This window comes from Aspergillus candidus, assembly GCF_002847045.1.
Source record: "Aspergillus candidus strain CBS 102.13 unplaced genomic scaffold BDW47scaffold_24, whole genome shotgun sequence".
Classification (NCBI taxonomy): Eukaryota; Fungi; Ascomycota; class Eurotiomycetes; order Eurotiales; family Aspergillaceae; genus Aspergillus; species Aspergillus candidus.
The window spans coordinates 361,990-376,156 of record NW_020194029.1 but is presented as its reverse complement, the minus strand read 5'-3'; the positions used below and the strand labels follow the sequence as shown (position 1 = coordinate 376,156).

Here is a 14,167-nt window from a genome sequence, read left to right as displayed (position 1 = left end):
TTTTGCTGTCAAACACCATGATTTGCTCCGATATTACCGCGTACTACGTATTCCGAGGACTCTCTTTTCCCTCGAGTTCTCAAGTCTTTCAGTCGAGGCTTGCAGTGACTGGATACTTTTACCTTCCATCTTCCATTCTCGCAAGAAAAACACTTATTTCTTCTGCACTTGGGACACACCCCTGGCTATAATTCCTAGAGCCGTTGGTTTGGGTCAACTTACCAGAAGCTGCATCAATGCACATGGCTGACTAGGTTCGAGAAGCCGGTCAGTAGTAAGAGCCACGTTCAATTGCTGCATATATCTGCTGGGCAGGGAACTGATCACGTTATGACTACCCTGCCCTTGCAATAACTTAGCCCTAATATGCAAATGCTAATTGCAGCCATCGCCAGCACTTAACAACGTCAGAGTGTCTACCGTCAATTGAAAACAAACCAGTCTACATCAACGGCACTTGGTGGAGGTATGTCAAACTTTGAGTGACAAAAGATTTCTCATCCCAGAAGGGTAATCTATAATGCTTCAGACTTCCACCAGTGGCTATTCATCCGATGCAGCCCGTGGGCATTTGAAACCTCAGTACACGCTCACTACGCTGCATGTAAAGCCATGTTCGCTGGTGTAGATGACTTTGTCGACAACTATTTGTCGAAACGATCAAACATCACGCTACCCCATACTGTCTGAGCTGATATATCAATGTCCGGCGATATTGCGTCAGCATAGTTTGAGAGCGTTATCGTCCTCACTTTGACCGAGCTTCGATTGAGAGAGATCTGCACCTGAGAATAATTTGTTAAACGTCACAATGTTTGAAGAGACATTGACAGCCCAAGATCCAAATAAACCATCTAGAATGTTTGTATACATGGAGAAGTGTCGTTGTTTCTAAGTTCGGCATCTACGGGTCCTGCTCAAGTTAAAGTTTAGATCTGATCGCTATATTGAACTATACTACCAATCATGACAAAGCTAATAAGCTTGCTTTGATTATGTAGATATGTCGGTGTCCGCCATGACACTGCGTCATCAATATTATTTGGAATCTATTCTCACAAAGGATATATATATTTTCTCCTTGTGGACTTCTGAACTCCACAATCTGCAGCTGTCTTGAGCTAACAAACTACTACGGGAAGTATACTTGTCCAACCCAATCTATAACTTAAAATCTAAACTGAAAAAAATAGAGCTTTATGAACCTTACTACTTTAACCAGATATCTACCTCACTTCGCATATATTGTCCCTGACTCTCGGCGTTCTGCTCGAGTGGTGTGCTCTCAATTACTCCACAGGCAAAACCTATACCATCTTCAAGGGCTCTTGGACTACAATCATTCCGAACAATATATATATGAGCTTGGCCATTATGTGCAACATTAACGGAGCATCATGAGCTGCCAGAAATCTCCGCTCTAACACCACCAACTGCGATATTATTAGCTTAGTGAGACTGTTGTACTATGAACGATGGTCTGAACTCCTTTATTTTGCTCTCGACTATAACATAGTGTCCTAAGTAGCCATGTTTATTATATTTGCTTATTTTATATTTAAGGAAATGAGAAGCTGAATACAGTGCCGGTTCCAAATGGAGGCTCCATTACATATCGTGTCTATACTATATCAAGCACGGCGACACTGTGCTGGTGCCCGCACTTTATGACCATGCTCTAATATTCTCTCTATTCTAATAGCTCTACACATCCCCGTTCTGTGATACAGGATAATAAGAAGAATCCATTTTTTCTTCGGATGTATAGCTTCTGTGGAATTCCTAGTCCCTTGAGGAGCCCTTGCCCATTCGTCTTTCATGAGATTGCCTTTTCCGTTTGCCTGCTATACAGGTAGGGTAGATTGTGTTCGGTGTTCAGAAAGTACTATACATGTTCTTCTTTTGCAGCTTTATATACATTATCTATAGCCCTATCGACAGGCCTTCAAGGGGAGTTTACAGCTTCTTGCCCTAGATAATATGCCATACCAATGCTAGAACCAGCACAATGGCCAGGGACTCTGTAAATCACAAACACAGTCATGCCATGCAATCTCAAGTGCTCGATTTCTACACCGCTTGTAGCATAACATGGATTATATAATGAATTCGCTTGTTAAATAGGTTTCCTAATACTTGTGGTGCGGCTGTGATATAAGATCATCACTACATGTTAAGAGCATGTGGTCTTATATACTGGCTTAGAGAGCCCCGTGATTTGGTCAATTATTAGGAGAACGTGCAGTCTAGCAATAAAATCCTAGCGTTCTATCTCAGACATAGATGAGGTGGTGGTGTGTATGCCTTACTTTTAATGTCATGAGCACTACTATTGTACCTACAGGCGGCGTTCAGATTGTTCTATGATAAAGTAGAAGACTGTGTGTAAGTTTATGCAGTATCCCATGGGTAATATTATGCCGGTTTTTGCAAAGTTCTTTTCTACTAAAGAAACTGCCTATAATAAGAAGATAATCCACTAATAGGCACCTATAGATGTCCATAGGCTAGTCCATGATGTCCTGGTTACGAAGTATAAACAGAATCAGTGATAGCAAGAACCCCTAAACCAACCATATTTTCTATACAAGTCTGATTATTATTTTTAAATTATTGAATTGGATACTAGCTTGCTGAATCTCTATGAAGTTACCTATTCAATATCAGACGACAGTTGATGCTTCCTCTTCACTGTGAGACAGGGTTAGGGCTCCAGGCTCTCGCTATTAACATCACTGAAGACCTTCTAAGAGTCAATGCTACCTGATCAATATAATCACTATAAAGTTTAGCCACTTGCAGCTGATTGTTTTTGCCAATACTAGTAATGTCTACTTCATGTTTCGCCCTGTCATGCCCAGAACTATATGTCTTGGAGCGGATTGCATTCCTCAGCAACGAAGCATGATATTTCCGCCAGACTTGTGTAAATCGAAAGTTTTGGAGTTGCTACTTATGAGGTCTTTCTCAAGAAGCCTGTATCTCTCCCCTTTTCGCGCCATGGCAGAGCTTCTAGCCCTTGAGAGAACCACGACGGATGGCTGGTTTACTCGATGCTAAAAGCCTCAGTCTGTGCTGGACGTTTGTTAGCCTGATGCTCCATGTATATAATCTCTCGTACTCGCCACATGGACGCGTATGTTCATTCTCCAAAGGGGCTGGGTTCTTTGCCGCTCATGACTTATCAATTTATATGGGAAGAATCTCGCCCTTAGTTCCTAACCACATGGTATTTGATCATGGAGTTACCTAGAAGAACATCCTTATCGTTATCTGTCAATAAGACTGCGCTTGCTTCATCATGTCGATTGTGGGCGCATAATCCACTAGAAGTGTGTAAATACTTGGTCGTCTCGGGGGTATCTTTTTTCTAGTCCTAGCAAAACGTTAGGTAATGATTCATGAATATTCCAAAATATGTGAAGTCAGCAAATATTACTTCCTTTAAAAACAAAGCATGTATATTCCTCAGTAGTACATGGATATGCATTGTCATCTAACGATTTTGTTGATTCTGTTTCTTGCCGCAAGTGTTTATATATTCTTTCTCTATCAGACATATTTACTTCCAGGGATATGAACCAGAAAATTAGTAGAATCTGGCCAGTCTAATCCATCAACCGCGAGGGTTTTTCAGAACATCGCATAAATTTACCTAGTTTGCATGGAGCTTTGTTATCTAATATTACTGCAGAGGTGTACGGTGTATATAGATCAGAACAGAATTAGACAAGGACCATAAAGCACAAGCTTTCAAGCTCGAATAAAACAGACAAAATCTGCCCACATTTTATTTTAATAATAAACAATCAAGGCCAACTCAAACAAGAGAACGGATATATCCAAACTTATTTTCCCTCGCTTGCGGGGATGCCTATATCTCTCCTTCCTACAGCCAGAATAATCCCACTTCCAGATTAACCTTTACACAACCCTGGGCTATTTAGTGCCGGCGTTTTGACCTTGTAGATCTTACTAGCTGATGGTAAGAAGGTAATCTACGATTGACCTATACAATTTTACCGTCTTCTTTGGCATGGGTTGTAGTGTGGAGATTTAGAGATAGCTGGAAAGTGGATTTGTGTTTACTTTTCTACGTATATTATGATTTGCATACCTAGTCTGTGCGCGTTGCGTTTATCACTTGTCTAATTTCCTGGAACTGTGTCTCTATTGATTCTAGAATAGCACATCCAAATCGGACATATAGTTTTAATGTCAGATCTTTGCTGTCTGACAGCCTGTATTCATCATAATCAATATCTGGGGTGTTTATCAATCCATGTTAGCCTACACTGTGTGGAAGAGCTACCCAGTTCAGTTACTACTGTATAAGCAACATCCCAAACTATAACTGCTCACAAGCCTGGAGACTAATCCAGGATGCTGGCCAGACCATGGAAAGTAAAGTTAAAGAGAGCAAGGGCACTGATAAGGAAGTTAATAACGCTTTGATTTAAAGATGAACCTTGAAGGGCTGGGGCTGGGACGCGGTGCACGGACATGCGCTGAGCTTCTAAAATCTTGTTGTTGGAACATTTGTTATATTATTTCACCCGTGTCGTCTTTGTCCAGTTCAAATATGGAAAGTGGAGGTGGTGGGAATTGTGATATTAAGTGCTATATATTTTAATCAACCTTAGGTTTCCAAGGGTTGCTTAGCCCACCACCCGTCCGTCATGCACTCATTCAAACTACTTTTACTTATTCAATGGTGACTACCATGTTGATCATGGGATATTTGATGGGATATAATCATTTGGTAATATTGAAAAAATCTACTCATTCCTACAGGACTACTACTACCAGATACCCATCCCCAAGCCCAGTCACCAGACGACAGGCTTGGACCAGCCCTTGCATTCGTCGCCAGCCCGCGCGTGGATCCGGGGTTCAGCCCACTTTGGCCCTCGTATATTAAGTTATGGGCAGAAGTTTGGCAGAAACTAACTTACTGACCGAGTGGTTATTCATTGACTCGATGCGGGGAAGCTTGAAACGGACGCCATTGGCGGGTAGGCCTGCAATTTATACAGCCCGGATGGGGTGAGCCTGACGTCCGCCACAAACGAGTGGACGCCTGAAGAGGTAGATAGGTACTATGGTACGGTTGGATGGTCAGGTCGATGCCTAGGTGGGTTAGTTAGGCACCCAGAAGTCGATTGAGATAGATGGTTGGAAACGGTGGTGAGGGTGTTGATTGGCAGGTGGTCGTTGGATGCTGGATGCTCGGCCAATGGAGGGGGAGCGGAGTAGTGGTGATACACACATGACGCAAGGCGGGAATGTTCCAGGGTGAGACAGGTTGGCTAGTATGGTTCTGTGTTATTGATGGGTGAGGGATGATGTACGGGAGTAGTGATAATGGAGGGTACAGTGTCTATGGTCTCGTGTACTGAGGACGAGGGACTTATTGCTGTGCTACGACGGAGTGGGCACGCTCAATTCGCATATGGATTATGGATCCAAAGTCGAAAAATTGCTCGGTCAGAATTCCACACCGTTTCCAGGGATCTCGGAGAGAGTTCTTGGTATGCAGGTGGAGTGGCGAAACGGGGAACCTGAGCCCACAGGACCTATCATGTTCTGGCATGAATTTGTACCCACTTCCTTGCTCGACATGTCCACTCAGGAAGCCTTAGGAAACCTACGAGGCATGACAAAATAGTAATCATGATGATTGTTAATTACCGGCGCTGTCGCTCCGTACAACTCCGTACTCGAACCCAGAGGAGTTCCTGGGAGAAATGGCAAAGCCCGAGAAATCCAGGTCCAGCTGACAGTTGCTTCCCAGTTCCCACCTTCCGAGCGCTCGCCGACCGGGTATTTCGGCGAGCCTCGTGTCCTCTCTTTTCTGACTTCTTTGTGTGTTTTCATGATGATACAGTAGTCTTGTCGATCTGGCGTCGATTGTCGATGGTAGCTTGACCTCGTATTCCGTACTGGACAGATTTCAGTCAGGAACAGGTGGAAAGTAATCCATTCTCGCTGCGTCCAGAACGGCGTCCAGGAAGACGGGCCAATCACAACCTGTTCTGCTAACGAGAAGAACCTCTTTGTTGGTATTTGAGACGGAAGAGGATAAGAGGCTGCGGACTGGATGAGATGGACGGTCGCACGTGACAGCTGATGATTCTCGCTTGGGACACCTTAAGAGGAAAGGTGCATGGACCGTGCAGTCACCGCTGATGAACGCAATCAAGGTGCCGGTTTGGCCGGCTGGCCGGTTTGAGGCCGATAGGATGCTTTGTATGTATATCAGTCTGGTCTTAAAAGGTCATGGCGGCGAGACCGTTTGACTAGGGTCTTTTGAGGAGATCGAGACGGGAACATGATTGGAACCGGTTGAGTCGATCCTGGATGGGACAGCTGAACATACGATATGGGATGATAAGCCATGCCTCCCCTAGCCTACCTTTAGCTAGCATCTTGGGATGGGCTTCCGACTGGACCAACTGGCGGGCCTAGACGCTGGGCTGACTCGACCGTACCCGCACAGGCCGGTGGGATGGGACGGATCGAATCATCGTGGAAGAGTTCATGAGAAGGAAAGGTCCGAAGTATCTTTGAGGGGGGCTTGGACTTGGACTTGAACTTGGACTTGAACTTAGACCTGGTTCTGGATTAAAGGGAGAGTGTCTTGTCTTGCATGTTATTTTGCCCCTATACGGATCCATCCATACACAAGCCTGAGGCTGTTCCCACAACGCTGACTTGGATGCCTGAATGGACCTGAATTCGGCAGCAAAACCCTTCATACCGATGGGAATCAAATAGATCAAATAAATCAGATCAACGTAGATTATTCCAGTACGGAGTCATTCAATTCGATTCCATCTCCGTTGCTTCAACTCCAATCAATACCAACTCCGTATGGAGTAAGTTGAAAGAACAAAAGCAAAGGTCCATCAAGACGGCGACTCGAAACCCACAGTTGACCAACTCTCTCCATCCGCCAATTTTCCCCTTCCAGTCTTTCTCTCATCGTCTTCTTTCCTTCTGGTTCATCTTTTTCTCCTCTCGTTCAGATTCCCATTTGGAACTTTTATCTTCTTCTTTTCTTTCCTTTCTTTTTTGATGATTTCCTGTCCCCTCCTCCATATCATCATCCACTCTCAGCCTTACTCCCCTCCGATACCCATTTTGTATTTTTCTTCTTTTTTCTTTTTTTTTTTTTCTTCTCTTTTTCTTTCCTGTTCTTTTTCCCTGGTAAATTCATCTTCTCACCCATTCCGGTCCCTTGTCCACTCCCCTGCACGCCCCCCATTCCCATTCCTCAACTCTCTTTCTCCGCCATCCCATCCCTGTCGAGAACGGCGATCGCAGCAGCCCGCTGAGTTTGCTTGCTTGCTCTTCCCTCTCCCCCTCCCCTCCTCCCTCTCAATCCTTCCTTTCCCGACCTTTTCTCTCCCTCTCGTTCCAAACCTTCACAACCCAATCCCGATTCTCTCCGCCCAACATTGATCTTACTCCTCCCTCGTCCTCTCTCCCTCTCCTCCCCTCCTCCTCCCCTCTCTGATTCCCTTCGTTTCTCTCCCCCTCGACTTGCTCCAGGGGCCAGAGATTCGATCCCCCCCCTCCCGTCGACCCACCTGCGTCATGCACAAGATCTCCAACTTCACGGGCCAAGCCCGTCATGGTTGGGAACGGATGACTCCGACTTTTGGCATGTCTCGCCCTCATGCGGACATGACTTCGCACTCCCTCCGTCGACCGCATGGTGCACCGCCGATGACTCCCCCGACCGGCATCGATCCGACCGTCAACCTCTCCTTCAACGTTCCCTTCTCCTCCACCCTTAGTGGGCCCGACGCCGACGACGTGCTCCATGCGACTCCGGGTGCCCTCCACCGCTGGTCCTTCCCCGAGGGTACCCCCGAAGGCACCCCCGTTCACAGCCTGCCCGTCCACACCAGCAACGTCGAGACCCTGCGGAGACTCTGCCGTCAGATCACCGAGGGTAGCAATGGAAGGATCGAGGCCTCCGTCAGTTCGTCGGAGCCCAAGACGGTCCCCTCCTTACAACGTCGCCCCCAGGGCTTGGTGACGAACGTTTGTATCACGGGCGATGGCGAGACGGTGCGCAAGATGCGGGCCAAGATCTTAAATGAGACCCCGATTCTTCTGGTACGTGTTTGGGATCGCAATATTTGAAGGTTCTTTGTGTGGGCTAACGGCTCGGGTTGGTTTTTTTTAGCGATGTGCCACCGTGGACGTGGACATGCACCTCTTCATGGACGGATCGGCCCAGGGAGTTCGGGATAATGTGTTGGGGCATCTGAACAAGTTGGCCGAGTACACCGGTACGGACATCTTCCTGCTGAGCCCGAAACTCCGAGACACGGACAGTGCGGTGGTGTCATCCTATGGGTATGCTTCGGACAACGGTCTGGATCATCGCTTTCGCGTGTCCATTTATGGCGACATGGAGAGTGCGGAACATGCCAAGGCTCGGGTCTTGATCTTGATCGATCAGATCGTAAGTACTGCCTTTTGTGAATGATGATGGTGGATGCTAATAGGATGCAGCTCAAACGTGAGGTGGACGCGATGAAGTTGGAGTTGACCATGCACACTCTGGTGTGTGGCCGCACCCGCAAGAACATCAAGCTCATCGAGGCCGCCACTGGGACCGCCATTTACTTCCCCCCACCCTTCCCGCGCATTTTCGGTTACACTCCTCCGGGCGCCCACCGTCGCAGCGAGGACGAAGTCTACATCACCGGGGAGACCAAGGATCAGATCGCTCGCGCCAAGCAGAAGCTGCGGGAGTTGGTGCTGGGAGTCAAGATCTACGTCAAGGATGTCATTGTGAACTCGAACAAGATCGACAATGTGCTGCTGGATCGCTTGGATAAAGTGCGGAAGGTCATGGAGATGAACGGTTCTTACGTTCTGTTCCCCCAGTTGGGCAGCCAACGCGGCCTGGTCCGCGTCCAGGGCTCGGAGGTCTTGCATGTGGAGCGTACAGTTCGGGAGATCATGGCTTTGGTACGTACCTGTTCCAACACCAGCAAACGGTTGATAGTCGACTAATACTTCTCTTTTCGATCCGCAGGCTGGCCAGTTTTATAGCGCGTCGTGGTGGATCGTCATGCCCGACCCCTCGCAAGGCGGTTTCCGCGCCCCCTCCGCTCCCGATGTCCGCACCATGCTGTCCGACATCTGCAGCAACTCCGGCGCCGAAGTCAGCTTCGACAACCTGACCTTCACCATCAACGGTTCGGACGATGCCGTCAAGGCCGCGATGATGGTCATCAACCAAATTCCCTTCGTCCACCGAAGTCAGTACCAGATGCGGGTGAAGATCGAGTTGGCCAATGAGCACAAGGAATTCGTCAGTGGGAAGAAGAACGGCAAGATCAACAAGATCATGGGTCAAAGTAAGTTTCTTTCTTTCCCCTCTCCATCCAAAAACATGTAGATTGACGGCCTCAGGCAACGTGCAAATCATCTTCGACGGCTTCAACGAGTACAACTTCTACATCGACGTTTGCGGGAACCAATACGAGTCGACGAAGAATGGTCTGGATCTCGTCGAACAGGAGATGCCAGCTTCGATCTCATTCCATGTGCCGGATCAGTACCACAAACGGATCATCGGGATCGGCGGTCAGCACATCCAGCGCATCATGAAGAAATACTCGGTCTTTGTGAAATTCTCCAACGCCATGGATCGTGGCGGTATGGGCAAAGAGGATGACGATATCAAGGTCGACAATGTCATCTGCCGGACCCCGGCGCGTAATGCGCAGAGTCTGGACCTGGTCAAGCAGGAGATCATGGACATGGTGGAGAAGGTCGATGCTGAGTACGTCTCCGAACGGGTCCTGATCAATCGACTGTACCACCGGGAGTTGCTGGCGCGCATGACCGAGATCGATGAGCTCGAGAAGAAGTGGAACTGCAAGATCGAGTTCCCGAGCACAGAGCTGGCCAGCGACGTCGTAACCATCTCGGGTCCCGAATACCAGGTGCCCCAGGCGGTTGATGCCTTGCTGGGCATGGTCCCCGAGAGTCACGAACTCCTCTTCCAGAGCTCCCCCGAACTACGCGAGTTCTTCCAGTCCGCCGACTTCCGCGACGACGTCTGTGGCAAGCTGAAGGACCAGTACGAGGTCGAGACCTCTGTCAACGTAAGTTCGGACACCGCTTCGCCCGTGTCGGACGGCGGGTCGCCGCCCTTCCCCCCGGAGGACCGCGTGCTCCTTGGATATACGCGCAACAACGCCGGTGGACTCAAGGACGCCATCGACTTCTTGATTTCTCGGCTGGTTGCCCACGGATTGGATGCCACTACCGTCAAGGGCGCCATCCCGCGCCCCAAGTCGGACTCGTTCGAGGAGTCCCTCCCCTTCTTTGATTCCAAGTTGCTGCAGCACGCGCCCGTTCCCCTTGTGACGGATTCCCCCACCCGACCCAACTTCTCCGATGAGACCAGTGAGCGTGGCTCGATCTTTGAGAGACTGCGGAAGCCTGGTAGCATTTCGTCGTTCTCCTCGTTCATTGGCCGCAAGAACCACTCGGCCTCCCCCGGTTCGTTCTTCAAACATGCCTCGAGCAATGCCTCCAAGGCATCCCTTGTTTCCATGGAGTCGCGTGACAGCGGATATCGCAACCCGTGGAATGATTCCGGCGTGAATCTTCCCGAGGACGACATCCCGGTTATTGGCAGCTCCCATAGCCACAGCAGCAGCAATGGCTGGCCCGCGCGCTTTGACACGAAATTTCCATTCGGTACCGCGCCGGGGGACATGACCCCTAAGCATGACCCTCGCGCGTCTTTTGACAGTGGTCGTCCTAGCACTTCCAATTCTACTTCTGGATACCCGGCCCCTATCGGGCCACCGCGTTAAAGACAATGTCAGTTTGCAGCAGTATACCCCAAGAAATTTTGTCTTTTTTTATTTTCTTTTTATTTTCAGTCAGCGATTGATTTGTTTCGGCTCTTATCCTGTTTTATCCATTGTTTTGATACCACAGTAAGCATCCAAGATACCAGAAAAATTTGTTCTCAGCCGGAGGAACAAACAGACAGAGATGGAGTCCCCAATTTGAGTCGCGTCTCGGTTTGATTTATACCCTTCAGTTGTCTGGATTTGAATTCACATTCTTCTTGCCACGTTTTATTCTCGCTCGCGTGTTTGATTTGATTTGATTTGATTTGATTTTCGATTTTCACCTTTTTTTGTCTCTCAGACTATGGCATAGGAGAAGCTGGAAAAGGAAAGGACAGGGAAAGACAACAACATTCAAGTATGATACCAAGTGAGATGGAAGGTGTACGAAGGTGTTTTTTCGTCTTTTGTTTCTCTCTTTTTGACTCATTTGCTGTTTTTGTCATTACATCCTGATTCTACCCCCGTTAACTATCTTTTTGCATGTGCATGTGCATGGTGATGGATGGGTACAGATGGATTTTGTGGTTTTTCTTTCTGTTTGCTGCTTGCTGTTTTTGTTTTGGATTTCATTTTTTCCATTTTTCCTGCTTTTTCTTTTTTTTTTTACTATATACCTTGACGTACACGATATCCCCCTGACTTCAGTAGAGAATTCTGAATGAAGACCGAGTGATTGATTTGATTTGATTCCTGGACGTGATGTAGACTGTTTATGTGCATTTGTAGTATATTCTATACTTTATAGACCGATTATCTTTGTTGGCATTGTCAAGTAGCATGGATTGGGTTATCTGGCAGGGACTGTTGACAAGGACATGGATCATTGTGGCAGAGTATGTAGATTTAGTATATAAAGTCAGTCTAATTCGAGTCTAAACTGGGTATAAACCGGGTATAAACTGAGTAACTATGTAAATCATAAGTGAGTCATATCGAATGCGTGGTCCGCCTGTAGTTACCCATACCTATGATACACCTAACAAAACTAAGCTACCTACCTACCTACCTACCTACCTAGTACCCAGTATGTAGTATTTTTAATATTACAGAATACAGAGTAAGTGGGTAAGTACGTACGTAACAGCTAGACAGGATCGGTCTAGATGAAGGGTGGAAGTACTATACTATACTATAAGCAGATTGGTATTGATTGATGATGATATTAGGGGTAGATTGTGGACGGAGATGGACGAAAGTGAAGAAGAGGGGGGGGGGGGGAAAAAAAAAAAAAGGGGGAAAGGGGGGGGAAAAAAAAAGGGGGCGGGCCCGTGCACGTTTAAGAAAGATGCCAAAAAAAAAAAGAGAAAAAAATTATCCAACCAGGATGAAACCCATGTCAAACAAAGCAAGTAGAAGTAGAAGTAAATAAAGTAGACATTAAGCATAAACTACCCCAGTATTCAGGAAGTCGTCGGAATCCATGCTAAAACGCCACCCCAATCGGCGAATGCGAATGCGACTGATTCTCGTAATAACTACGACGAAGGTCATCGCTTTCGTAGATTGTCGGGTAGGGTTGGTAGGGGGCGTGGTCTTCGGATGGACGGGCTGTTTGGCGGGGAAACACGGTGGTGCTACTGGCTGGGGAGGGCGTGGTTTTGTTAGGCGCTGCGGCGCCTGTCATGTTGTTGGTGGTGGAGATGGAGGGGGAAGAAGCGGAGGAGGCGAGGGTTGAGCCGCTGAGGGTACGGGAGCGGAGACGGAAGGGGCTCTTGTCTGTTGTGAAGGATGGTTTCCAGGTTGTGGGGAAGGCGGGGAGGGAGGTTCGGCTGGTTGTTGATGATGTTGATGTTGGTGCTGTGTTGAAGAGCCATTGGGTGACGCGGCCGGTACGAGGGGGGGTTTGGTTAGCGGGGCTGTCGGAGGAGGAGCTTGTCGTTGGGGGTCTTTGGACGCTGCTGGATGATGGACGATCCTCGTCAGTCGGGGGCAGGGAGGGCCTGGCCTGCAGGTGGGCTTGTAGTGGAGTTTGGGGTTCTGGAATGGCGGATGGAGGAGGATCGCTTGGGAATGCGGGTCCGGGGATACCAGTTGAGTCCGGCCTGGTGGTGGTGATTGTGGTGGTTGGGAGGGGAGAGTAGAGGCTTGCAGTCATACCAGTAACTGTGGATGGGCGGGTCGAAAAGTGAGGGATGAGAGGGCTGGGTGCCGGGAGGGATCTCTCCAGGTGGTGTTCCAGCGTTGCGAGAGATGACCGTCGGGAGCCGGACCCGACGGGTTTGCGAGACAGGTGGACGGAAGACGACGCCCGGTGGTGGGACCTAGCCTGTGACAGGCGGCCAGTGTCTGCTGGTTTGAGGACTTTGGCGGGTCTGGACAGCGTTTGTCGTCGGTTTTCTTCTAGCTGGAAGTCCTCGAATTGGGGGAGCTCTGGGAGATGATAGCCTGGGGTGTTGAAGCTCAGCTCCAATGCTGGGGGATTTCCAGGGGTGGTAGTCGCGAGGAGAGGCACGCGGCGGAAGTCGGATGGGGCGCTGATCCTTATGGGAGCGGTCGACCTCTTCTTGAAGGATATAGTACTGGTCCTTTTCTTGAACGAGATGGTACTGGTCCGGTTGGATGCCCGCGATGCCCGGATGTCTTTCCCGTCCATCATCCAGGAAGGCAAGGATGTCACCCGGGGTGGTGGACCTGGGCTGGGCAGGTCGTCGTAGACGACGAGCTTCATGGGCGGGACGAGGTGAGGCTGTGTATGGCACACGCGCATCTCTCGTTCGGCACCTGAGACGCAGGTTAGTACAATTGTCCGAGTCCTCGACTCGTCTTTGTTCTAGAGATCGCAATGCATACCGTTTTGTCTCGCGCTCCTGTCATGGTGGAAGCTGTCGTCGTCCGCCCCTGTTGGGCAGAACAAGCAGGAGTGAATCCAGCCAGTGAATAAGGACCCTGCTTGTTCAATTGCCCGGTTCATCGCTGCCAACGGTTATAGCTGTTGGCCCATCACCCTCAGGGGTGGGCCGAGCACAGATATATCCCCAGGAAAAAGAATGCGAGAGACGATGAACAAGGGAGTCACAAAGAAAGAAAGGTCATATAGACAAACAAAGGCCAGCCGTCAGGTCCAAGCACCAGGCTGGCAGCAGAAGAACAAGATAGATGGAAGAAACAATCAATGAATGAATGAAGGATGGATGAAGCCCTTGTGAGAACCCCCGCGATAGAAAGGACCTCCTCTTTCTTTGACACTAAACTCCTTAAAGGGGCCTCTCGACTGTCAATCATCATCACATTGACCATGGCAAGGCTCCAGGTCGATTCAAATCATA

General features: G+C 48.7%; 3 protein-coding genes across 3 annotated transcripts; 2 read left to right on the top strand and 1 right to left on the bottom strand.

The window, feature by feature from the left end:
* Positions 1–2,939: 2,939 nt before the first annotated feature.
* Positions 2,940–3,471, top strand: BDW47DRAFT_106469 (uncharacterized protein). Its single transcript, XM_024812777.1, has 2 exons — positions 2,940–3,376; positions 3,440–3,471. The coding sequence occupies exon 1, from the start codon at positions 3,038–3,040 to the stop codon at positions 3,251–3,253; it is 216 nt and encodes a 71-aa protein (XP_024671850.1). The 5' UTR covers positions 2,940–3,037; the 3' UTR covers positions 3,254–3,376; positions 3,440–3,471.
* A 3,997-nt stretch (positions 3,472–7,468) lies between these two features.
* Positions 7,469–11,100, top strand: BDW47DRAFT_35082 (KH domain protein). The gene is made up of 5 exons (XM_024818804.1): positions 7,469–8,127; positions 8,198–8,479; positions 8,530–8,991; positions 9,059–9,383; positions 9,439–11,100. Exons 1-5 carry the CDS (start codon positions 7,600–7,602, stop codon positions 10,854–10,856), a joined length of 3,015 nt encoding a protein of 1,004 aa, XP_024671849.1. The 5' UTR covers positions 7,469–7,599; the 3' UTR covers positions 10,857–11,100.
* A 1,189-nt stretch (positions 11,101–12,289) lies between these two features.
* Positions 12,290–13,920, bottom strand: BDW47DRAFT_35032 (uncharacterized protein). The gene is made up of 2 exons (XM_024818803.1): positions 13,692–13,920; positions 12,290–13,622 (listed from the first exon to the last, which is right to left on the bottom strand). The coding sequence occupies exons 1-2, from the start codon at positions 13,810–13,812 to the stop codon at positions 12,325–12,327; spliced, it is 1,419 nt and encodes a 472-aa protein (XP_024671848.1). The 5' UTR covers positions 13,813–13,920; the 3' UTR covers positions 12,290–12,324.
* Positions 13,921–14,167: the final 247 nt, after the last annotated feature.